We start from the raw sequence: 27013 nt of genomic DNA, 5'->3' as shown, positions 1-27013 counted from the left end.
GAATCTTAGCTTCCTCTTGAAAAATCGGCTCTCCGGACTTGCATTCTTCTGCTTCTCAGTCGTGGCACATGTCCGCACGTGTGCGGGATGACGGCGAGGGCCGATTATGGATATCGGTACGCTGGCGCGACTACTATGTGCCCGTTGACTGGATACGTTGGGTTGACGTTGATTTCGTCTTTCCGCTCAGTTTGCTATTGAACGATCTATCGGGCTTTACGAGAATTGCCGGGGCGCAACCCTCCGCTCTCTCTCTCTTTCTCTCTCTTTCGTTTTCTCTATAATCTTTCTCTCACGTCGAAGGCCGCTCGTCGTCGTTATCGCCTGACGTTTACCTCTTAGAACATCGCCTTTAATGCGTATTGGATGAAAGTGGCCACGGGGTTTGTTACCGCAAAGATGGTAAAATGGTGGATGGATATATACTGAATCGACATAATAATACGGTAAAGCAACGTAAAATTGAATGGTATTACGCAAAAATGAGGTAATCCACGAAATGAGAAAAGGAATGATAGGCCCATGCGCGGAAACAGCTCGATAAATTTTAAGTTGAATTTTGTTTATAGGGCAAATGTAACTTTTTCATAGCATTTCTTCTTCGTACAATTAGTGTAAATAAATGTCATAATTTAATTCAAGTATAGCGATTGTAAGTTCGTTAAAAGAATGTGCACCACTTTAAACTTCTACGTGCGCCAGTTACATTCCTGAGAAATCTACTTTATGTACTGTACAAGACAATAATTCTAGTCGCATGCACTAAATGCGCTAGATCTTTACTGCAGCCAAGGTTGAAATTTCGTGTCCCTTGCAGTGCCGCTGTCGCTCGAATTTACAACATTGTGAAATATTAACACGTACTCTTAAAATTCAGCCTGCGCTTTTTTGTAGAATTTGCTACCTGCTGTGTGAAAAAGTAACGGTAGCGTAAATATTATTAGCGCTAAAATTACGAGATGTTTACTTTGCCAACGTCAAATGAAAATTTCAGACATTATATAAATCGAGTAATTTTTGCGACGATCTCATTTCCTTCCACAGAGGCTTGCGTGAAATATAGCTGTGTAAGATTTCCAATTTCTGGTCGGATCAAACAGAAAATTCAGAATTTCGCGATTGTGACTCACATTACCGCGATCTGAATACTTGGGTCGGAAATAATTTCAAATCTAAATCCAGTAAGCCGCGATCTTTGGACGGATGTTTATATCCCAAGGGTTGTTACGACCGGATTCTGTCATATCTTTTTTGCACAACAATGCGCAGTCTATTTGTAGATGCTGTGAGAGTGAGCTTTTTCTCATTTGCGGACACCCATATCGCGCACGTTTTCCCGCGCGATATTCTATACAAAGTTTTACCGGAAATTCGATCGGCGTCGTGATGTATCGCGGTTATCCTTTTATACGACGTATCTTTTTACACGATAAGGTGATACCGCATTGAAAACTGGTCTCGTTGTACGATATCTGCATTTTTACGACGTGGCCGGCAACCGCTCGTGAGAAACGACTTCTTCTCGAGTCTTTATTCGACGTGCTAGCCGCATCCGTCAAGCTTTTATTTCACGACGGGATGGATATAAATCGATCTCTTAAGATTAATATAACGATAATGAACATATTAAGACTTTTACAAACCTAATCGGTCTTCATCTTAACACTTAATTGTCAGGCGCGCGTTTCGCACATCCATCACTTACCGCTGACAGTTTTAACACTGCACAAAAATTATTATCTTTATTTTATTTCGTGTTCTTTGACAAGATATTTGTAATAAGACATTTTAAAGAAAAATAATATAATGTATTAGATCGTTGCAGACTTACCATTAGTTATATCTTACTCGAGTGAAGTCGTTCATCTCGATATGAAAAATTCGACCGAAGGTCATCCCAGCGAATAGTCTTAGAAATTTCTTCATGGCAGTCTATGCTTGTAAAGTATGATCTGATGGAAAAATGTCCTTTCTATTGAACGACTCTTTCGCGCTAGCTTTATAAACTAAAATTAAATCGATGACCCAGTTCGAGATAGCAACAGCTCATAAAATTGAAATTTTCAACTTAATACAAAATTTGGAATACAGAAAGAGCTTTTATCCGAATAATCATTCGATTTTCATATTCGAGCTTTCCTTCGACCGCGTTACTTTTTGTCGTGTGTAAAACGACTAAAGTATAAGTGCAAGACGTCGATAAAGCTTGCATATCAGACATTCTATACATTTATTAACTCTCGGATGTAGCCTACTTTTTTTATGCAGTTGCATAAGCAGCATTACATAAATCTGATCCTTTCAGTGACGATGGAAGAGACGCTAAATATCCTGTAAGAAGTTTTATACAAAATATTCGTGTACACAATGCACTCAAATAATACAAAACTAACAAGAATTTTTCCGTTTTATAGAAAATATTCCTATGTGTTAACTTTAAAATGACGAATTTACAATAATTTTTGAAATAATTTTGTTTTTTGGTTTCTTATACTGTACATAGTGTACGTCTACAATATATCTAACTGTTATAACAATCTGAGATTAACAAGTTGATTATTAATAGTAAATTTTAATTACTATGCGCAAATTATTTAATCCTTGTTTTAATAAATTAAATTTAAACATATTTAAATTTAAGTGATTAATTATTTTATTTAAAAGAAACTATTGAATTAATGTTCTGTTTAAATTTGAAGAATGAAGTTCATCTTTATTATGATTAAAAAACATATCTACTAAATAACTTATATTTATAAATCATATATATACCTATATATTTTTTATAATTTATTATTATTATTTAAAATTTTTTTGTTCCAAGGGGAATAAAATTGTGTAATTTTATTCATTAATAGAAAAAATAAATTACCATATTTTTATGACAAATTTATTTTATTCTCCTATTTTATTAAAATTATAGAAAAAATTCTTGACTCATTAAAATTGCATTATAATATTAGAGAAATATTCGAGAAATTTCATTTCTCTAATATAAAAATTTGCCGAGCGAGAAATAACAGCGATTAATTTATACAAATACTTTTTCCATCTGAATAACATATTTTACTCTTCAGATAAACACCAGGTTTGCTTTACAATTCGTCGAAATTAATTTGAGATGTGAGAGGCAGAGTTCCGATTTTATTCTGTTACTTTATTTATCTATTATATATTGCAAGATAGAATATTCAGTTATTCCGTTTCATTGGTATATACGTTACATATTTCATAATAACAACAAAACGATCGGCTATGGCATTTTGTTGATGTTGCGGCCTTGGGGGGAGGTATATCGCGGCGAACTCAGTGCCTGTACAAGGTTGCGGGTTGCCGTGTTATCATTCGCGCCGCGGTAGTCGGGCGAGCAGGTAACACGAGTCGCTCTCATCTCCTCGAACGATTTGTGTTGCAAAATTCGAGGCAGAATTCCATTTCGTATACTATGCAATACGAAACACATTTTAAGGAATCATTACAGCTATATACATATACACGATAAAGTATATATTGAAATACATATATACGTATATGGCTTATAAAGTTATAGAAGAACAGAATTTTATCCTGAAATCTGACGAATTAGGGATCGTCTAACTAAAAAGCGAGCATTATTTCTCGCGACCATTTTCTAGGAACAATTGGCGATTACTATCCTGCGCAATTAATTTTGATGATTAAAAATTTGCATCTAGGCGACAACGACTGTTTATCGAGGAGATAGATATTTCGCGCGATTTATTCATTCTGACGTAAAAATTCCAAGCGCGAAAGTAGTTATAAATTATTGTTTTACGATATTTGTTTACTGAGCGACGGTTGTTTGTTCAGAGATGCTTGGATCGGAACATATCTCATGTCTCGTACTTCGAATTTTTACCGACTTGAATGTAATTTGTTCCCCATTCTCGGATTGAGAGCGCAGAGTGATACGTAAATCGCGAGATCGAGTAATTCAAGTAACGAAAAGCAATATATCGAGTTATGAATAATACATGCTTTTCGCAGGATTTATACATTCGAAATGTATTGCGCAACGCTGAATTGCGGTATTATATTTTTGGACGGTTTATCGCGCCTTAATTAGTTCATTAGTTGAACTTTATCAATCGCGTCGCGTCACGTCGCGTCGCGTCGCAGGATGAAAAGTCGTCAATTATTTATTTTTGAATTTATCGCTTATTAACGGTTGGAAAGTCAACACCGAGTCGACTAGTGTCGCGTTTAATTAGCAAGTACTATCGTAAATTAATCTTGCATTTTAGCTTGCATTGATAGTTAATTTTATTTCATTATTTGATATTCACTTATTATCGTGAATTGAGCGTTTATATATTGATGATTTATTGAAAACCCTTTGTCGCTACGTTTATCTGCCAGTCGCCGCGTGCGGAACGTACTGTTTTTTTTGTTATATTTCCGTCGTGACGTAGTAAAGTGCGCGTCGTGTGCGATTAACGTCGGAAGCGCCGTGCATAGTGCAGTGTATTTATCGTATTCTTGATGATTAAAATTTGTGCAATCGTAATTAATCATGTTTTCGCAAATGAATGTTGTGCGAATGCAATGAAGAAACAAGAGGAGAAGAAAGAGAGAGCTTGAGACTCTGGACGACGACGGAGCAATTATGAGGTGAGATACACCAGACATAGGAAATTTACAAGAGAAATTTGCAGGCATAAAGAAAGAAACGATAGAAAATATTTTACAGATGAAATAAACTCGGCAAAAAGTGACATTAATAGAGTTATTTTCGCTAAAGAAAAATTGTCTTTGTATTTAATACAATTATTATTATACTTTTTATCAAGCACTTTTATTCGCACGCGCGAATAAGATTTTCAGAAAACAAAATTGAGAACACTACGAAGATATATTAATGATAATATTCAGACAATCTTTTTTTAGTGCAATGCATATACATATATATATTACAATTGATTGAATTTTCAAGTTTATTATTTAAACAAATAGTAAAAAGTAAAAAAGTGAATAAAATAAAATATGATTGTAATAAATGAAATTTAATTTGTCTATTTTTATGTCTTATAAACGATAAAGATTGAGGCAAGATCTTTACGTTATTCGTGTGTGCAATAATAATGGGCTAAATTAATGGAATACTTATGATGAGAAAAATTAATAATATTTATTGGGTGCTATTTTTTATTTTTATTTTTCCCTCATTCTAAATTTAGCGTTTGGCCTCGTATTTTTTTTCTAAAGTTAAATATTATATAAACTAATACAGATTAATACTTAAATTTTTTCAGTATATGTATATGCCAAAACCATAAATAGAAAATAGGCAGAAGATATTTTGTAACGCAATACGATGCAAGAATAAAAAAAATTAAATGCATTACTACAGATTTAAATTCGGAATCAGTTTGACCGAATTTATTTGGAGTAGTCGGAATACATTGTTCTTTTCAGAGATAAAGTATTATTTTTACAAGATAGTAACTCATAAAACATTGATTTAACATTTGACACGATAATGACAGCCTCAAAAGTGACGACATAGTACTTGGTGCAAATCAACTTTTATACCTAAAACCCTTTTACTATAATAATTTCGAATACGGTTTGTGTGAGACAAGCGTTGATAATGTGAAAGCAAATTACGTTGTTATTTCCTTCCGAATCTACGTGGTGGAATAAATTAAATTTGGATTTACATGGCCGGAACAGATTGCGTCAATAAGGGACAAAATATTGTTACAAATATACGTAATTCATAAAATAATGATTCATGAATGACACGATAACAATAGCGTTAGGAAATGCTGATATATTATGTATATTTTAGATACAAATCAACTTTATACCTGACATCGCTTTATTTCTCTATAATAATTATTTTGAATTCGGTTTGTGTGAGGCAAACGTCGAGCAGCAAATAAAATTATTTACTTCTAAATTGATAATCGCATAAAATTAAATTTTCTTGGATAATGACCGAAACAGATCGCGTTATTAAAAGACAAAATGGCATCTCATTACGAATATTACACGTAATTCGCAAAGTAGTGACTCACAGATGATACGATAACGATAGAGTTTGCAACGTGCTGGTGTATATACTTTAGATATAAATCGACTTTACACCCGTGGTCGCTTTTCACCCTTTACTTCTGCGATAATGATTCCGAGCTCGGCTCGTGTGAAGCAAGCCCCGAGACAGTGAGAGCAAATAACGTTCATTGTTATTTACCCTCGAGTCTGCGTGCTCGCGTAAACTCGGTCGGTCGGGGGTTGCTTAAGCGGAGCATTTGCGCTTATCGTGAAGGACGAGTTGTATCTTCGTCGAATGCTCCTCCTCGCGTGAAATGCCGGCCGACATATTCGATCTACAGCGAGCATGGAGATTTAAACGTAGACGCAGTCGTGTCAATTCGAAGAATCTAAAAATTTTCTGCCTGTCTTCTTCGTATGAGGTATGTAGACGTTACAAAACGACACGATACGCTATATTCCACAATTCGACAAGAGGCAGAGATCGATTTTGAGTTTCTACTCCAATACTTTTCATTCAGCTTTGGAAAGTTGAAAATTTTTACTTTTGCCTTGATTATATTGTTTGAAATAATACTATAAATCTAACTATTCCTCTTAGAAAGAGACGAAGAGTGAGTTCAATCGAAGGTTACAGTTAATCGGAGATGGTGAAATACGAGGAAGTACCTTAATTTCCATTCATAAGTCGTATTAAATTAAATGCGAATATATTGTTATGTCATATATTTCTTTTTATATATTATAGTTTTTTAAGTAATTTTATGTCACACGTGCATGCAAAGTGGCCCATTACGCACGCGACGCGTGCGTGATAGACCACTTTCCACGCATTTGCAACATAAAATAGGGTGTGTAACACGTGTGTTAAGTTGAAAATTGGTCGTGTTATTTTTATCTTACAGCACTTGTTACACAAATAACTATTCTATGTAGGTATATTTACACATTCAATGCTTTATTTAATTTATACACAAACTTTAGCAGTATTTTACAATGTGCCAATAACAATTTAGCCACCTTATTATTTTATATATCTAAAAAGAAAAATGGAAACTTAAAATGCATAATTATGATTGTGTTGTCTTTTCTCCTATTTTTTTTTAATTGACTGTTATATATATATTTTTTTCTATGGAATTCATCAACGGAATCTGTTTAAATACGCTTGTCTGACATCGTTTCCGCATGCACATATGGCAATTTCATATCAGTGACGTATGCCCAAAAGAATGTGGAACATATTGATGCATTGTAGAATTATTAATTATTCTTGTTATATACACAATAGAGTTGACAGTAGAATAAGGCTACGCAAGTGGCAAAACAGATGCGTACAAACAGATCGTTAGTCAGCAGCGCGAATAAATATCGTTATTGCACTGCAATCCAAGCATTAACAGTGCAAGCATTGGCAAACACGGTAACACAAGATAGCAACATGAAAATAACAATGGTCTTCATGGTCTTGGCGATCGTGGTGTGCGCCATGGTCCAGGAATCCGTAAGTCTTAATTCGAACATGATCGCTTATCGTTGAATTTCTGGGGAATAACGATCGACATACTATTTTGCTCAAAGGAACAAGTATTTTGGTACGTCGCCCCCATGTCAATGGACAGCCCCAATGAATCTAGTGATCAGCCAAAAAATGGATTAGATCAATGGTCTGATATGAATGATTCACGGATGAATGATTCACGGATGGACCACTCAGAGATAGACCATTCACGGATGAATCATCAGAAAGAACGGATCATCCCAAATCGATTCCAAGATCAACCCCTAAGAAGATTGCAACATCCGCAAGTGCAGATATAAGTGCATCAAGGGAAAGTGTATAAAGTGGATAACAATTGCAAATGACGAGATCCCGGGGACAACATGCAGTTACCACAACAAGGATAAGAAATGCAAAAACTATTCAGGAAGGAAATAATGACAAAATATTAAGATTTTATAGCATAAATAATATAATTATTATATTTAATAAAATAAATTATCACTGAGAGTAGTAGCTGAATTGAATAGCAATAAAAATATATCAAATACTTGAAAATATGGATAAATGGATAAATATAATTTCCTAAACTTTTTGAAAGAAAACTAGTTGCAAATATCCGATATAATATTCAGTAATTAGAAAAGTAAGCGGTTTTAATAGAGATGTATTTTTATAAGAACTTTCTCGTGATATTGTGTAATATTAAAATCCATATTATTACACGGAAAAAAAATGAAGTTGTTTCAATTAAACGTCGACTCACGGACTGCCACAAGCATAAAGAGTTAATTCAATTGGATATTATTGGACCAAATATTTAAATTATTAAAACAATTATTTAATTATGTTTTTTGTTCATTAATATTGATGTTGCATCAATAAATTTTATCTCAATAACACTGATCTGTTGATACAAAAAATGATGCTATGATACATCATTTTTTTTCCGTGTATAACGTACGTTCTTAACTCATTAAGTTCTAGGAAGCTATTTCATATCAGTAACATATGCCCAAAAGAATGCGGAACATATCGATGCATTGTGAAATTGTTAATTATTCTCATTATATATAAAATATAGTTGACAGTAAAATACGGCTACGCAAGTGGCAAAACAGACGCGTACAAACAGATCGTTAGTCAGCGGCGCGGTATAAATATCGTTAGTGCACTGCGATGCAAGCATTAACAGTGCAAGCATTAGCAGCGCAAGATAGAAAGATGAAAATAACAGTGGTGTTCATGGTCTTGGCCGTCGTGGTGTGCGCCACGGCCCAGGGATACGTAAGTCTTAATTCGACTATGATCGCTTATTGATGAATTTCTGGAGAATAATGACGTTCTATTCTGCGTAAAGAGACCTTGGTCCATCGGCTCAAATGGTGTGTTAGGGCCAGGCATCCCCATTGCACCTAATAATCAGCGAAAGCATCGATCGGAATTAATACCATTCCCAATTCCATCTGACTGGGGTTATTTTGACTGGTTCGAACCGACCCGTGTCTCGAGTGACCGGATCTCGAGTTGGTTACGGTTCCTAGACCGACCTAGGCCAACTCTTAACGGGCCCCCTAACGGTTCCCCTAACGGGTCTCCTAACAGACCTCCTAATGGGCCCCCTAACGGGTCTCCTAACAGGCCCCCTAACGGGCCTCCTAACGGGCCCCCTAATGGGCCCCCTAATGGACCTCCTAATAGGCCTCCTAATAGGCCCATCACAACAACATCATCCGGAAGTGCAGATATAAATGCGTCAACAATACCCGAAAGTGCAACAACAATTGCAAATGACGAGATCCCGAGTACAACTGCATCAGGATAAGAAATGCAAAAACTACCAAGGAAGGAAACGATGACGAAATATTAAGATTTTATTGGAAAAATAATATAATAATATATAATGATATAATAATTATTTGTGCACTTAATAAAATAAATTATCACTGGCAGTAGTACCTGAATTGAATAGCAATAAAAATATATATTGAATGCTTAAATATATGCATGTAATCAATAAATATAATTTCCCAAACTTTTTGAAAGAAAATTAGTTGCAAATATTCGATACAATATTTAGTAATTAGAAAAGTAAGCGTTTTAATAGAGATGTATTTGTATAAGAACTTTCTCGTGATGTGTGTAATATTAAAATCCATATTATTATAACATACCTTCTTAACTTATTAGGTTCTATGTAGGAAGTTTCTGTGCGTTTCAAATCCTTGTAAAAAGATATAAAGGTTGAAAGTAGAGGTAAAAAAGTAAATGACCTTTTAATCTAATAAATATTCAACTAATAAATAATTTTGTATGTCTTTTTGAGTAGAATTTTTCGTACAAATCATTCTAATAATAATTATATTGATTTATTCTATTCAAAAAGGTAGACGAAATCATTTATTAGTTGAATATTTATCAGTAAAAAGGCAAACATCATTTTTTTTACTTCCACTTTCAACCTTTATATATATATATATATATATATATATATATATATATATATATATATATATATATATTTCAGATATCTCACCTTATCATCGATTAGATTTTCGGAAAGAGCAACTCTTTTTGCTTTTAAATATTAATTGCGGTCTAAAATTTTAATTAGTATGCAAGTTACAAAGGTTTAAAACAGAAAAGCGTGTAAGGGCCTCCTCGGACTCAATGGGTTAATATGTGTATTCAAATCTAATCAATACATATCGGTTTTGCAAATATTTTTCTAGCGTGTATTAGTTTATTTTTAACATTAAAAACTACACGAATATCATAGTGATTACTTTATATATATCCAGGGTAGGCCGGAAAATGTAGCACAAGAGAATTGTAGAGGGTGATCCTATACGGCTCAAACCAAGTCGACTATAGAAATATCAGTTAAGTGTACGCGTACTCGATTAACTTTTAAAGTTCTTTTTTTCGAAAATGAGGTCTTATTCGAAAAAAATTTATTTTATCATTTCGACTTATTTTGAGCCATAGAAATTCCTTTTTCGATTGTATTCATGTTTTCCGGCTCACTGTGTATCTCTTGATAACACTTGTCACGACATGTCAATTTTATAAATGGCACTTTGTTCGCGCGAATTATATCAATATACGGACCGTATATCAATATACGGTCGGAATCTGTTTGTCAGTTAACAACAACACGCGGTAAATAAAAAAAATTGAAAGGGAAGCAATACGGGAGAATGTTATTCATGCTAAATCTGCCACGGTGCGAAATGTGTGAAATTCACAAACATTCCGTTGGTACTGCATAAAATATAAATTGTGACATGGGTGTTATGGGACGAAATGGATATTAACGCATTCATTAAACTTTCTATCCATTAATATTTTGTCCAAAGTATTTATTGTTACGTAGGAATTATTATCAAAGTTCCTTAAAGCGACAAAATACTTTTGTATGTATAAAAGATATTATTTTTTCTCTATAACACTTTATTTTGTTGTTATTTTAATTTATTATCTATTTTTGATATGCAGACTTAGATGACAATTTTATATTTTTAAGACCTCAAATTCCAAACATATCTCCGTACATAAATTTTTATGAAACGTTTCCTAGATATTTTCAGCACTCTCAAGAGTTTCAAACATGCCAAACTTTTAAGACCTCACGAGACTTCCGAGAAATACTAGTTTTGAACAATATTTGGAACAATTCGGATCTTTACACGATTGTGAATTGCTCGAAAACTCTCGAAAGAAGAATTTGGATGCTTACTACATTATTATTAAAAAAGACTAAAGATATTGAATACTGGCTGAGATGATGACGTTTAAATTACTTTTTCGCATGACCTTCATTTCATTGTAATAATTTGCAGCGATCTAATGTGCAACGGTCGTTACTAAATAATTCCCCAAAGGTGGCGAATCGCGATCTACATCGTGGTACTCGTGCGGCATACTTTATCCCCTTGAGATACGACACCGTGGCAAAGTTGGCGGTATCTAGTTAACCTGTTTCCGGATCTTGAGGTAGAGGAAAATAGGATGTTACGTCAAACACGATTAATGTCCGTGGGATTCAAGGGGAAGGTACGATGCGACGGAGACTGACGTTAATGATGCCGATCGAAGTTGACAGAATCATTTTGCATCTAAGTTAACTTAAACGTAAATAAACTCGCGATCATGACAATTATGGGATTTGATCGTTCTTTTGCGTATAAAAAGATCAAAGTACTTTATAAGATGCAATAAATATAATCGATTATTTCTGTAATGTCTATAGGTATGTGTAATTATCTTTTTAATTTTATTCTACTACAGGTTAATTAAAATTTAACATTTTTAATAATAATTAACAAATAATTTTTGAACTTGTAGTATTTTCTCAAAACGATCGCCTATGATCGTTCATGATTGTCTAGTCAAATAACTTTATTTCACGTTTCTCCATGCGTAAAACGGAGAAAGAGATTGTTGTGCTTGTATGATATTTTTCCGCGAAATCTTAGCACATAACGTTCAATCTGAACTACACTGCATATAGCCGGGTAAAAAAACGTACGATTTAACTGTTTCCATCTATTATTCCACGTCGTCTCTTTTGAAGATCAATGGTTCCGCCACGAACAAGCAATTTCACAGACGAAATTACATAGCCGAAGCACACACAACAGTAAAAGCAGTGTTGTTTTGCCGTCATATACAGATCAGGTTTTTTTTTCGCGGCATCTACGGTACGAAAATTTGATGCAGTATTTTAAAGAGGAGAGAGCGCAAAAGCTCGTAATCGATAGAGATGTCTCGCGAGAGTCGGCCGAACGATATCGCGAGATAACTCGACGATATATGCAAAAAGAATTCGGAGTGCATAAATCCAGAAACCCATAATTAATTATGGATGCATCTCGAATTTAAATGTAGCCGTAAATTTACTGTATTTAAATTTTACATATTTTGTCAGTTGTGGACCTAATTTAGCCTTGCTTCAAATTGCATGTAGAATCTGCAATGAAGAGTATTATATGTTACAGTCGTCCTCATTGTGTGAATTATTTTTATCGCGCAGCCAAATAAATCATTTGGTACACTCATTCCAAAAATAATGTTTTTGCATGTGGAGAGATTGATTCTACGTGTTTTTTAAGTGCTGTAATTGCTCATTAAAAAATGCTCTTTTAGAAATTCTTAAATCATCTGTGATTGATGCTTGTATAACGAGGAAATTGAGATAATTTCTAAAGAAAGGCGTTCTGAAGAGAGAAAATTCGAAAATGTTAGTTTTTCTTGAAGTTTCTGTAGGAACAGAAAAGCTTTCCGGTGGAACTGAGTTTTAACAAGGAGCTCGCAGTCGAGTGAATCAATTGACCCTCCCCGACATTACCGGCGTTCTCAGCTCGCCCAATTTACGACTGCGACTCTGCTGCAAATTGCCTTTTCACCGCGAAATTTTCGCCACGCGCAGTATAAAAAAAAAAAAAAAAAGAAAAGAGAGCGCAGAACGAACAATAGATCGGTTACACCTCCCCTCGCATAATTTTTTGCGCGCAGACGAGAAAGCCTCGGCAGATAGTCGGTGCCGCCTACGTCCCCCTAGAAATCCAGTTATATAAATGCGCATATGTGATTTAGACCGGGACAACGTATTATACCGTTTCGATGGACGGGCGAATGGGGCACCGTCATTCGCGAACGCAAAATTGCGAAACACTACATTTCGCGTTCCATTTAGGGATAATTGCGAGCACGGCGCCGGTTTCCTGATAAAAGTGTGCTTAGCGCGATGACCATAATATTATAATCGAATGAAACTACATCGTCTACGATGGAAACGATAAAACACTGCAGAGATTTATATATCATGTAGATGTATGTTTACAATGATGAAATATAATATTGAAAATTCCTAGCTAATGGATTGTTATTCCGCTGGCGATATATCGAGAAGACTCTCGATTTTTTTTACATGAAACGTTCAATGAAATAAAAATCCAAACGATATAACAAACTTGTTATCACTTGAATATATATTACCTATGGTAATTTTTAAAATATAATCGATGTTTTTATATGAAAACAGCTTGATGAAAAGAAAGAAGGGTGCATTAAAATTATTTAATTTAAAAAAGAGAATGTATTGAAAGAAACCTTAATACTTATTTGAAATTTAAAAGCTTAAAAAAAAATTATAAACTTTCGCGATAGATAACTCTTTTTGGAGAGAGAAAATTTTCTCCTTCGCGAAAATATTGAGTCATAAAATTTGATCGAAATTAAAGTCACCCGTCGCGGAACAGACTGTACATATCGAGAGCGTGCCAAACATAACAAACTACGGGATCTATGGGATCTGAAGAAAATAACGCAGTTTATATCACGAACGCTGTTAACAGGATTTACGCAGTATAGTGCTTTACACAGCGGGCAACTATAATGATGTAGGTGACACGGGGAAGTATTACATTCGAAAGGGCTGTGTTTTAGCACAAAGGTATTATTATTATCCGAGCACCGTTAAGCTCTGTACTTGGAACAAGAGCGGAGAACAATGGCACCATGTCCAATTCGGGACACGCGTCCATATTGGCTGACTATTATATCAACCACCGCGTGCAATCGCAGAGACGTGTTGTCTGTCAGTTCTCCTTTCTCCCAGCATCGTCGTTTCGCACGTTTTCAAGACAAATAGCACCGTGAGTGTCGATTGTGAGGCTACGCCGTCCACAAAACTTGCACGATTACATTACGCTCCGCATTGCGTTATGTTATACACGTTATATTGAATACGTTATATTGTACATTTTAGCGAACGTACATACATCGAATCGCCGAACCGATCTTTACTATCACGTTACGACGCTACGACCATCGTTTTACGGCCGTAACTTTGGTTTCGAGACTGCCCGTAATGCGATAACGTAAATGCTACGAGCGCGAGATATTTCGTTGCCGATAAAAGCGACGATACCCCGGCCGTGAGTTCCATTTAACTTTTATTTGCCCTTCGAAATGAATATTATTCGATGTTGGCCGTTTCTATATGTCCGAAAGAAACGAAGTGAGAACGAACGAGCTGTTTAGCAGTTTTATTTAATATGGCTCTGACACCTGAATAGCCGATATATCTGAATTTGAAATAAAATGAAATATACGGGCATGTGCGTCTTTGTATGCGCGCTCCGGTAAAATTCAAGCGAATATGTAGATCGGAATGGCTGCAGCATCACTGACAGCTGCAGCAGTGCTGCACAGGTTTATATATGTATAGTATATATTATATATATATTTTTTGCGAACTCTCTCTCTCTCTCTCTTATTCATATATATGTATATATTTGTGTCCTATATATATATACTATATATGTTTTGTGCTTGTTTGTTGGACTCATATACACAGATATCATATACCAGGGGAATTCATCCGCGTATCACTTTTCTTTCGTCACATTAAACACTTCTCGTGCGCATAATTCTTTCGAATATACAAACGGATAATTCGTGTTTTAACGCGTCCGACATGTCCGCGTTTGTGAAAAATAAAAACGTACATTAGCGGAGAAGAGAGGAAAAAATTGCAATGTAATCAGGCACTTTCGCGAATAACAACGTGCACTTTGGAAGGAAAAACGTTTAAAATATAGCCAAAGAGGGAATATCCGTAAAAACAGTAGTTTTTATTTCCTGTAAATATATTATCTATCATATTTCAAAAAATACTTCGCCGAATTGCAGCAAATAATACATTTTCTCAGAGAGACGCAGTGTATTTTCCATCTCGGTCAGTTAGTTAAGCTGCTACGGCTTTGAACTGAGAACCGTAACTAAACAGAGGGATCTAACCGCGAGGAGGATCCTAAAACGAAACGTAGGTTCTAACCAACCGCAGTGGTATTGAGAGATAAATCTATTTCTCAACTGTGTGTATATAGGTCTGATTATGTGCGTGGTTGGAAAATTTACGAATGTTGGAAAATGTACTTACTTGTGAACACAATTTATTGGTACAAATTAGAATATTAATTATTAGAAAATATGAAAATCCTAAAAACATAAAATATAAATTATAGGAATATTAAAGATATCCTTTAATAAGCAGATATACTAAAATATATATGTATATATTATATATTGTATATACACACATATATTATTGTAAGATCAAAAATTGAGAAAAATTGTTGTGGAATTTACTAGTTAACAAAAGAGCATCCGTTTATTAAACGCTAGACAATATAACATCTCGTTAATTAAAGTTTATAATCTCTGGCGACGAGTTTACGAGTGCATTTTGCATTGCTTTCAGCTTTGGATGTAAACAACTTTCGCGTCCTTTGTCATGCAATTACGCATTTTCTTTCGCTCACATGGAACTGCGAAATACAGGATGTTTCGCAACTTGTGATCTTAATTATAACAGAGAAATTATGTAACAAAGTTGAAAATCCGTTCTTAATGAAAATATTAAGGTGCATGTATAGCTTTAGAACTATCGAAATTACAAAACCTTTTGTAAATTGAGTTTCAATAGACAAATAAGAGCGACATTTTTTATTTTATTTCATGTATTAACAGACATTTTTTTAATTAAGAAAAATGAATTTTTAAATTAAATCATACTTTGACAGAATTTTAATTTGAGATCTGCCAAGATATTTCATTTAAAAAAGTTAAAACATTATGAAAAATGCAAAAGTGGTGACATCCTGATGTACCTGTACCTTTTGCTAACAAAAACTGATGACTTTAAATTAGCCAGAGAATACGATTCCAAGTTTAGATTTATTGTAGAAGCACTCTCTATATACGCGCGACCCAATTTTGTTTTGCTTTCTGTTTTCTTGCTACAATTCTCTGTCAGAGCTAATTAAAAGTATGTGTGGTATCCGGTACAATAAGTAGATTACGTTATACGTATTCTGTTTTCCACTCTCTCGACCAGGCAACCCATGTAGCTTTACGATTTCCGACCGGAAATTCCTGGTCGCAATGCCATGATTCCTGTATCGATCTTCAGTGGCTACGTGCCGAAAACCAGCCGGAAATCGCAAAGCTTAGGATTTCGGCAACTTAATTCGTTCTGATCATATATGACATTCCGTTTTGTTTTCGAAATACCGAGAGATCGGAGATCGCTGATCGTTGAGGTTTTTCGTGCACGCATGATCGGTCACAAGGCGAAAAACGAGAGCATTCGATCAGTGATTGGAAGTCCAGCCTGAGTAAACGAGCGCGAACAATCTTTGAGTGTGTACGCCATCCGCGCGTTTGCACTCATTGAAGCAAGTTGTTTATTCGTATTTGTTCGCGCTTATTGTTTGGTCTGGATACGGCTTGATGATCTCCTGGGCACGTGATGGTCCTTCAACACAGCGGAATAGGATATCGATTTAAGTGCACGATACATTGAAGTACGAAATGCTTCAAATAAAAATTTTGTTAAAGTCTTTCATGATATTGAAGCAGAGCATTGTAGTATTATTAACGATATGCTTCCTGGTCTAGCCATTTTCGTATTGTAAAACGCCGGAAGGCGCGAAAACAATTCTCTTTTAAATGGTAATCCTTTCTGGCTTTATGATCAAATATCGCATGTTATTGAATGCTGGCATTTGCATTTATTATGTATGATCTTTTGTGTTACTAAGCCAATGATCTTTCGATATCTGTGAGCGACATGGTGAAAAAGTTCGCCGCGTTCTTGCCGCATTTTAGATGCACGAAATGTCACGCGATTGCATATCATTGGTTTGCGCGCGTCGAAAGTTTGAAAGTTTATAATGCCTTTGCTCGATATTCTAACGGGCTGATTAAATAGAATTTGATATTATTTAACATTGAACTAAAATTTCTGTTTTAATTAAGTTTACACAAAGTACAAATTTAAATAACTTATTCAAACAAAGAAAAAGGAAATTAAATCGATTGTCTGTCCGCAATCAGCGTCGATTTACATCAAGTGCACGTGACGATATTTAAACAAATTCGGATGGTTATGATTGCAGGTGGATCGGGCGGAGAAGGAAGAAGGGCAGGGAGAGGGTGGTCTGGTGCCGTCTTGTAGTGGTGCTTCCGGTTCGAGGATGGGCCCTGGGCCCGATTCCGGTAGCAGCGCTCCCTCATCAGTTCCCCAGTCACTGGCTACCTCAAGGGACGACGAGGACGACGAGGACGACGAGAGCAGCGGTAGGCCAACTAATGGCCACGGAGGATCGAGGTTAGTCGATTCTCGACACACTCTTGCATCCCGGTCATTTGTGATTATCCTGATTTTAATTCTTGGCATTTTGTCACGCGCGATAATACGTAGATCGAAAGACGGATTCGCGCTACTGACCAGTTTTTCGACCCGTTTTTATGGTTCTTGATATATACGAGCAGATTTTCATGCTTCACATTCGAAAATTAAAATTCTTTAGATTAAACTAAATTTATATATTTGTTTATTTAAGATATATATAATTGATAAAGTTAAAATATGTCGTATTTTATTGTATTATGTAGATTGAATTACATATTATTCAGATTAAATTTATGTATCAAAATTTCTGATTAAGTAACGTAAATACGTAAACGCAGATTAAAATGGCTGCAATTAAAAGATTGCTAGTGCGGAAACTAACGATTGTCCTTTCCTACACTTTGTTACGAATGCTATTTCCGCGTCCGACATATATCGGTTAACAATTTAACGTTAAGCTCATTAAACATGAACTCGCTAGTGTGTTCTCTGTTACATACGATTAAACTTGTAATTATATTCTGCACATCATGCAATTCGGCATGAGATCAAAGTTTATGGAATAAATACAACTGCTTCGTTTAATATGCTTCGTTTAATAACATTTTTATCTTCTTTGTAGATAAAAATGTAGCTGCATTGAAATTGTCGAAATTGAAATATAATGACATAATTGAGAAATGCATAACGCACACGTTGCACGGAGAATATCGATTATTAATCGCTTGCATTTAAGAAACGCGATTGAGAGAAACACGGAAATTTGCTTTTATATGTGTACATATTTGCTTAGAGATAACTATTATACTTTATATTTCTCATTAACACAGAAAAATACTCTATATTTCTTATCCCTTTGTGCAATTAATTAATTGCATACTAATTTAAGTGTATCAATCAGCCGCAGTGATTTAGATGTTCAATCAATGTGATTCGATTAATTTCTATAGGTATACTTTTGATGTGTGCTCGCGTATATAGGGAGGTTTTAGAAATTTGAGACGAACCGCTGCTGCTGCTGCTGCTGCTGCTTTTTACGCAGCTGAACTATGAGGAGAGAAATGGCAAAAAAAAAAATTGTAGATGCATTTCTGCGGAGAAGATAGGGGCAGGAAATTAGATAACGCTGAACCACATACAAGATTCTCTTTTAGCCATTTTCCTCGACATTTTCTTCTCTTTACTCAGAAAAGAGCGACGGTCGTTCCAGTTAACACTTAACAGCAACATGCTGTATAATCTCGGAACAGATCTGTCTCTTCACAGTACGCGTGTCGCGTCGGCTCATTGTCAGATTTGAAGACGAGATAATTTGCGCGAAACCCGAAATCTGGAGAAACTCGCTGAATTTCGTCGTACTTTGTTTCGAGCGTCTCGCGAATTCTATCGTGATCGTTGACGATAGTCAATTGCGGCTGTGGCGCATTTTCTGCGACGTCTCGTGCCGACTGCAATACTTTGAAAATTTCATTCGATACTTGGTCTGCGTTTGATCTCGCTCGTGGTGAGAGTGCTTTAATGCCGCTAACGATTTTGCTTTCAACGTGCATTAATATCCAATATCTAACGATAAATGCAACCTAGTAATATAGCGATATACGATATAGACTCCATAAACTTGTTATTTTAATAAATATTTTACTTCAGCTGCTTTAGTCGATAAAAAAAAATAAAATCTCCCATTTAAAACGATACGACGGTTTAAAATCCTGTTTATGGCTCTTTTAATCATGAGGTTTTTTTTAACGTAATGTCATGCAAATGTTATAACACACGTCAAAAGCTTTCGACAAAGTTTACATCTGTGAAAGGTTCGCAGATATTCGGGATTGATATCCTGTTTTACGCTTCAATTCGGAATCGTAGTGATCAAAGCTGCAAATGTCGTGTGTTAAATAATGAAAATCTATCTTGTTTTTTGATGCGTAGTATACTTGATCGAAACATTTCGAATATTTAACAAATTCTCGCCGTATTATTTTTTCCTGTTTATTTGTTATACCGAGACAGCGAAACGTAAAATATCAATGTATCGCAGCCGGATAACAACTTTTACTAATAGCTGTCGATATTAGTAAAGCGAAATCTCGCGCGTTCTCAATTAATTTAAACGAAGCGTTTATTAATTATCGTCTCTCTGTAATTGGTAATTGCGGTAAGTTATGTTCGCAAAGTAACATCATGAAACTATCGATTCACAAAATACTCTTTACAACGCAAATTGCAGTAACTCAAATCGCTTTAAAGCTAATAGTGATGGCGCGTCCTCATTATTCGATTTTCGCAACGCGTTTCGGCAACACGCCCACGTCACATGCATCGAAAATGCGCTTTCAATACGCCGCGGTAAATTTCAGGCGGAACATTTCGCGATCGTAATAGATGGGACTTTAATCGGGCGGTGATGAATTTGCGAGTGAGAGCCATCCTCTCGCGTTTCAAACATTTAAACATACGTAGTATTTCACCCTCGTAATCACACGCTCATCCGACGATCACACTAATTCCCAATGTGAAATATTTACTGTGTATACAGTCTGTATACTTTGCTTCAACTGATTGTGTTTGTCACAAATAATGACTTTCTTTTTTTTACCCCTGATCGTGCAAGTGGCACGTAACACAATTATCTGATATCAGAATATATTGAGGGGGAAAATATTAATTGAAATTGATAGGGCTACAGAACGGTGATCGAAAACGTGGAATATATTTTTAATTTTTCAAAATTTGTGTCTTCAAAAGTCTCTCTTTCAAAAGCTCAGTAACGTGAAAAGAATCGAGAATGTTACGGAAAAGTGAAGCGTTACGGAAGACAGAACATTTTTCACATTGCATTGCAGATTACTAAATAGCATAAACTTTTTGGTATCAGCATAAATGACTTTGTTATGCTGATTTTGTTAATGCAAATTGGAACTTCAATGGCTTTTGTGGTCATGCGTATTAAATGACGTGTTTCATTTTGAATGAGTCGTATACTCATTTAAATCATTCATATTTTACGTAATGTAATGGAAAACGTAGATATACATATTTGTATGTAATACATGCGCGCATTATCTGATTATAGTAGTATAAATTAAAGGAATTATGTGCACGCGAAATGCGACTGAATTAACGAGAGACTGAGTTGATATAGAGTATGGCATAATGTTTTTGGTCACAAAGAGTTAATCATACTAATTTTGTCGTATTATTTTTTATTCTTATTAATATATTTATTCATTCAATTAATTTTTTTAATTTTATTAGTTCAATTAATTTTTTTAATTTTATACTTTCTTTTAGAGAACCTCTATTCCCTATTTTTTAAAGAAGAATTTTTTATTTTTTTTTTAATGTTTTTCCTCAAAAAGTTCATGAACGCCGTGTCGAATGAGAAATTTTTCTCGTACGAATTTTACGCTAATTAGATGAAAAATATGTCGACGTATATTAAAGCAAAATGAAAGAGAAGTTTAAGGTTCATCGTGATCTCTCAAAATTCACCCTTCCTCTTGCAAAATGTTTAAACTCTCGATTGCTCCGGCCCCCATTAAAGTTCGCTCTCGAAGTTCGAGAGGACCGAGGCGAGGCTTAATCTCCTTCTTATACACTCGGTTGATCGCGTCGAAGCTTTTCCAAGATATGGTCTATCTCGGGCAACGCTCGTTTCACGGCGAAGCGATAATGGGAATGATAACTCGGTGAAATCTTGCGCGTAAGTAAGCACGAGAAAATATAATCCGGCAAATCCGAATAGGGTGAAATTTTGCGGAAAAGCTTTTCAGCTTGCTTCATCAATCATGGCGGGCAAAGAACGTCGTGTAACTGGATATCGCGTTTAATAAATCCATAAGAAAAAAATCTTAAAATTGCGAGATCAGTCTTTTAGATATCTTAACGTTACTTGGAAATACGTGGAAAAAATTGAATTGATAATACAATAATCTTACAATTAATTTCAAAGATCGGAATGGTAGTATAAACATTAATGTAATTTCTAAATTTTTTTATTTTGAGAGTTTCCGAGTGATACATCTGTAAAATCCTGAATTAAAATGTTGAGAAACTAAGTCAAATTCGACTAATTATAAGTTCGACTTTAGCCTTTCGTAGTATTAACTTTGAACTGATTTCATAATTAACTAGGAGGGCAAAACTGAGACATACGAAGAATTATACGCTGTTTATATACTGGAGAATCCCACAACATGATAACGTTTTTCGATGCGCTGACCAAGTTTGCTCTAACGACGTTAGTGCGGCTCTAATAACGTCGATCCGGCGCGCGGCGGTCTCCCAGCGTGGATTATTACTCTCGAGCCAATTACAGTTCTCGCGTTCGATGGGGGCTGAGACGCGACTCATTTTCGCTTGGATGCAAAACGTGAGAGATTTTCTTCCGGCTCGGAATTATGTCTCGAGGCAATATTTCCTTGTCGCGCCCGATCGCGGCGAGCACCGTAATATCGCTCCTCGCGGAGATATCGAGTGAAACAAGCGTTCTTCTTTATCGCGAGACCGGATTCTTTCCTCGGGGCAACACGTAATTCAACGAGGAAAAGCTTCGATAAAGAGATTGAAGCAGAGATTCGCGCGATAATGATAGAGCTTAACTCCAAAGTGTACAACTCTTTTGTTCTCTTTTAAGCCACAAAATATCTCTTACATTTTTTTTATTAACGTATTTTAAATATTAGGTACTGCATTTCTCGAGTCGCTCATGGAACTCTACGACGTTCTGGAAAATCATTGAATTCGTTAGATTCGCATCACACTGCGACCGTTCCAATTATCATATGAAACCACGGTTCGAAGTTATTTACTTTTTAATTGAAGCGTGGAGACTAAGTCAAGAGCACTCGTGCATCTCAAGTAAACTATGTAACTATCTCACTGCAAATGCTGTTCGTACATTTTCCGTCTGAAAGAACGTGAAGAGCATGTCGGCCGTGATTTTTTAATCAAAATCCAAGCACTCGTTAGATTACGTGATCACCCGTACTCTACCATAATCGCGGAAAGTTCATTGGGAGAAACGTGTACGGGTTTTGCGATATTCGAGATCCAAGTGATGAACATCGTTGAGTATTTTTTTCATCGTCAATCTGCAGCGTAAATGCTTCATCACGCGTTCCACATAAATCTTTTCGTTAAAGCGAAAATTTTCAGAGCGGTGAATGTATTATATTACCGTTTTTAACTTTCTGATACAATATTGTGCATTTTTTTAAATGATCACATGTTCTTTATTTTAAATATTAAACTGTCGTATTTTCCTTCCTTTACTCATATTCATCATAAGAATATCAATGTTGAAAGAAAAATTTATCAGTTCTTATTTATTACTGTCTTTCACGTTATACTTTCTTTTTACGCCTTAATTTTTATAATTCTCTGATAAAACAAGTTCTTTTTTGAGTTTAAGTATGTAAAATTTATTTTGAAAATTATGCTTTGTGCCTCTGAAGTGGAGAAACAGAGCCGTGTTACTTTATTCTAAAACTAAAATAAGCACTATATTCTGAAGTCGTACAATCATTCTCGACAAAGCAGCCTTTTACGAGCATCTGGCAAACGTGTCATATTTACATAGAAAATTCCTCATTTCCCGACATGTTAAGAACGAATATAACGGAGTTCATTGCTACGTCGACGCTATCTCGGTTCCGCTGGAAAATATCACGAACTGGACTATTATTTCTAGTTTTTAAAGATGTCTCTCACCTCTGCCACCCTCATTTCTCGATTTTCAGCAATTACAATTGAATAACCGCGGCTCGAACGAGAACGTTTTCAATTTTCTCTCGAGTTATTCGATAATATCATGATTATTTTTCGTATTATAGAAATTTGTGATATACCTCAACTCTCAGCAATTAAATAACTACAACTCAAATAGGATCTCAGATTATCCGTTTCATGCTTTTTCTCAACCAATTCCGCAAAAGAGTATTTCAATTTACCGATGTATGTAATATTTAAGGTGGAAATATTAAAGCGTTAAATAGATAAAGTTATTCATTAACACCATCACGATGTTGTTAATGTAGTACGATACGATGGCGCGGCAGAAGCAAACGAGCGAAAATTCAACGTGTCTTCTTGCTTTCTCGTTTTTCCCATTACATCGCAGATACCTTCATTCCGCGATTTCCCCAGAAACCAGCGAGAAGCAAACACTCAACAATCAGGACCGGAATTTCGTGTGCGATGAGATAGCTATCCTGGTGTTTTCTTAATATATTATATGTGGATAAACACACACATACACACACACACACAGATACGATATTTTTCATCTCGAAACCTGATACCTACCCTCCTTCTTAGGGGAGGACATAAATAAAATGGAAGTTCAAGTTCCATCCAGGCTGAATTCTGAAACTTTAGATAACATCCGTTAAATTTATGATAGGCTTTTAATCCGTTGAAGCGTAGATATTACAAAAATTACTAATATTAAAGTTATATAAGATATTTTTGCAAAAAGGCACGAAAAATCTTTTATATTGATTGATCTGTTTCGCAAAGTGATCTATGAATGTTCCCGAATAAAATCTATAATTTAATATTTATAATAATCTATTGTACCGCTTTAAATAATGAAGAAATAAGTGAAGAGTTATTTGAAGAATTTTTTATTGCCGCAAGAATTACGAGGTCGATATAGAAAAGACTGAATATTTTCTTTTCAGAAGACGTCGACCGGCTCTCGGACGATTGAAGGAAACACGAGATTGTCGTATCATTAATTCGATTATATTTTTTCCAGCTACGCTCTAGGAATGACGAACATTGCGGTTGAACGCGACCGTGCATGCGGGACTCGCGTTAGCTTTAGATTTAATGGATACGGTAGCGAAAAGCGAATTCAGCTTCACCCGTTTCTACATTAATTCGAGCGCACAAAGAAATTTCGCGTGCTTGGTCGCGATACAAGTAAGCACTCTCCCACAAAGGAGCAATTTGGGTGAGAACGTAAGCTGAAAATCGACCTGTATATCTAGCGACTTGGAATGATTGTATCTCGAAAGAATTTTTTATACCAGTTACGCGCGTACAGGAAATCGAGCGGAAGAACGTTGGATTATTCGTTTATTGTACTCGTCGCGAATTCTCCTTTGCGACGCTATCGAAAAGTTAGAGTCGTTGATAAAGTCAATAAAGCAACATCTCAGCAGCGACGCGCTAATGGAACATACAAGTACGTATTAAACGTAAAACAGTTTTCTCTTGACAGAGAGCCGAAGTAATATCGCGAGTTTTGTAAGGATGAGGAAGAACTTAAGAATTAAGTTAAGTGGGTCAGTCATTTTAAAGTAGGCGAGCAGTCGTGGAATAAGTAATCGTTTTCTCTCAGTAGTGTCTTAGACTTCGCCGAAAGTATATATGATGTACCGAATATATCTTTTGCTAGGGTATCTAGTCGAAAGTTCTTGGCTCGACTGCTCCTGTATGCGCCGAAACTTTGATCAAACGTTTCGGAAAGGCTCCTAGCTGCAGACTAACGTCACAGATCAGAGCATATGCCAGACGCGACGGCCGCGGCAGCAGGACACGCTTGAAGTCAAGTATGACTTTTCAGCGATAACTCTTCCCCTGCTTTGTACGAATTTCTCGTGCATCCCTTTCAAATGCATCACCATTTTATCATGATAATCATTACGGAAAAATCTGAAGGGACGTTGAAAGAAATGGCAAGCACGAAGCGGAAGATGTGCGAGCATATTTTTTGCGTATAATTGTCAAAGTAAAAACCGGATAAATATACTGTCATTATTTTAACGCGACTAATGTCAATTAAAATTAAATATGGATTAATATCTCTCTCCTTTCTCTTTAAGTTCTTATGAAAGAAAAACAGATTGCACTATTATACTTTATGAGTCCTCAGATTAGTAATCAGTAGCAGAAATAATAGAATAATAACGTTCAGAACGAAATGACCACAGTAAATATCTTGCTTCATCATGCGCATCGAATTTACCAAGAAAGGAGGAGAGAGAAGCCTGTGTTTTGTGTTGTAATATTAAAGTGGTATTAAAATTTCCGCGCAGAATAATTGGATGAAGCGATGCAACTAATTTCCAAGTCGAAGTTTTGCGTCCGACTCGCGCGCCTCGTTGCTCGCCCGTCTGTCCCGTCGTGTCTGTTTCCTTTTTCCTTCCTTCGTTTCTTTTTTTTCCCTGTGACTTCTCAACACGCGTGACGACTCGCGCAAACATGGCGTACAATCAGCAAGTTCCGCCTTTATTTATTCAGCGCGGATCCGGGATCCACTATCCCCGAATTTCGCGGCACCGGATTTCTATTTTCCCAGGCCGCTCGCACCCCTCGCCGTCTCTCTGGAAACGGCAGCGATTCTGCCGCAGTCGTGACCCCGCAATCTCCCGTCATAGTGGTAAATCGCACTCGCAAACTGCCGGCGTTATCGAATTCACGCATCACATCAATTAATGCCGCGATATGCCGTGGCGCCGAACTTCTGTCGTTGGGAACGGTAACACTTTTTTTTATGGCTGAAAGAGGGTGAGGGGACAAATGAATTTAGCGTCACGTCGCATCAGCCGACGAGTTTTCAGCGGAGAACTCGTTTTTCACGATGTGATATGGAGATGGGCAGACGGACACGGGAAAGGAAAGGATGAAGGATTGCATGTGATTGCGCCTGTCTGAGAGAACACGAGATTGACTTGGAGAAAGAGAGAGAGAGAGAGAGAGAGAGAGAGAGAGAGAGAGAGAGAGAGAAGACATGAATGATGAAACTTGTTCACGTTCTCAATGATACATGTTAGAGATCATAACTGTATATTGCGTTACTTTCGTGCGAGATCGTTTCTCGTGATGTGAGTAAAGCTTTTTATTTTTGCGAAACCACTGTTAGCTGTAAGCACCTCGCAAACGTGTTATCGAGCATGGTTCGAGAATAACGTGCGGCTTGGGAATCAAGTCACGTTGCATCGGGAATTAATCATTGTTAAGAGAAATACGTTTACGACATATACGATTCGCGTCTTACATAAATACGAAGCATTAATAGCTCATCCCCTGTTTCAACTTGGAACGAGGAACTCGGAAGTTTGTCGGAACGTTGATTTTTCCGAGGAGATCTGCTCTGATTTTCAGTAAACTTCAAAAGAATTTATATTCGAGGCTACCTTTCTTTCTTCTTTTTCTCTTTTTTCGCGCTAGGAACAGTTATTGCGAGTTGACCTCTTAGTATTTTTAAAATTAATATTTATCCACAACACACGCTATACGCGCAGAGTACCCCCTCGGGACCCGGGGAAAACTAACAGACG

General features: G+C 36.0%; 3 protein-coding genes across 9 annotated transcripts in view; all 3 read left to right on the top strand.

The window, feature by feature from the left end:
* The window catches only part of LOC112454356, a 127727-nt gene that overhangs the window by 58916 nt on the left and 41798 nt on the right, over positions 1–27013 (top strand). For all 7 annotated transcript variants that reach the window (XM_025015690.1, XM_025015694.1, XM_025015692.1 and 4 more), the window contains exon 3: positions 17488–17699. In XM_025015690.1, the coding sequence (XP_024871458.1) occupies positions 17488–17699 (212 nt within the window). The remainder of the gene's footprint in view (positions 1–17487; positions 17700–27013) is intronic.
* Positions 7411–8079, top strand: LOC112454363. Its single transcript, XM_025015707.1, has 2 exons — positions 7411–7522; positions 7600–8079. The coding sequence occupies exons 1-2, from the start codon at positions 7460–7462 to the stop codon at positions 7837–7839; spliced, it is 303 nt and encodes a 100-aa protein (XP_024871475.1). The 5' UTR covers positions 7411–7459; the 3' UTR covers positions 7840–8079.
* LOC112454361 (sulfated surface glycoprotein 185-like) lies at positions 8684–9523 on the top strand. Its single transcript, XM_025015704.1, has 2 exons — positions 8684–8806; positions 8880–9523. The coding sequence occupies exons 1-2, from the start codon at positions 8699–8701 to the stop codon at positions 9342–9344; spliced, it is 573 nt and encodes a 190-aa protein (XP_024871472.1). The 5' UTR covers positions 8684–8698; the 3' UTR covers positions 9345–9523.

The sequence above is a fragment of the Temnothorax curvispinosus genome, unplaced genomic scaffold (assembly GCF_003070985.1).
Source record: "Temnothorax curvispinosus isolate PA1 unplaced genomic scaffold, ASM307098v1 QBEX01005011.1, whole genome shotgun sequence".
Classification (NCBI taxonomy): domain Eukaryota; kingdom Metazoa; phylum Arthropoda; class Insecta; order Hymenoptera; family Formicidae; genus Temnothorax; species Temnothorax curvispinosus.
Note: the sequence above shows the minus strand (reverse complement) of the source record. Positions and strands in the feature narration are given on the sequence as shown.

Coding starts and splice junctions, on each gene's coding strand:
- LOC112454361 (XM_025015704.1), top strand. CDS start 8,699: ATGCAAGCATTAACAGTGCAAGCATTAGCAGCGCAAGATAGAAAGATG. Junction 8,807..8,879: donor GCGCCACGGCCCAGGGATAC/GTAAGTCTTAAT, acceptor TTCTGCGTAAAG/AGACCTTGGTCCATCGGCTC.
- LOC112454363 (XM_025015707.1), top strand. CDS start 7,460: ATGAAAATAACAATGGTCTTCATGGTCTTGGCGATCGTGGTGTGCGCC. Junction 7,523..7,599: donor GCGCCATGGTCCAGGAATCC/GTAAGTCTTAAT, acceptor TTTTGCTCAAAG/GAACAAGTATTTTGGTACGT.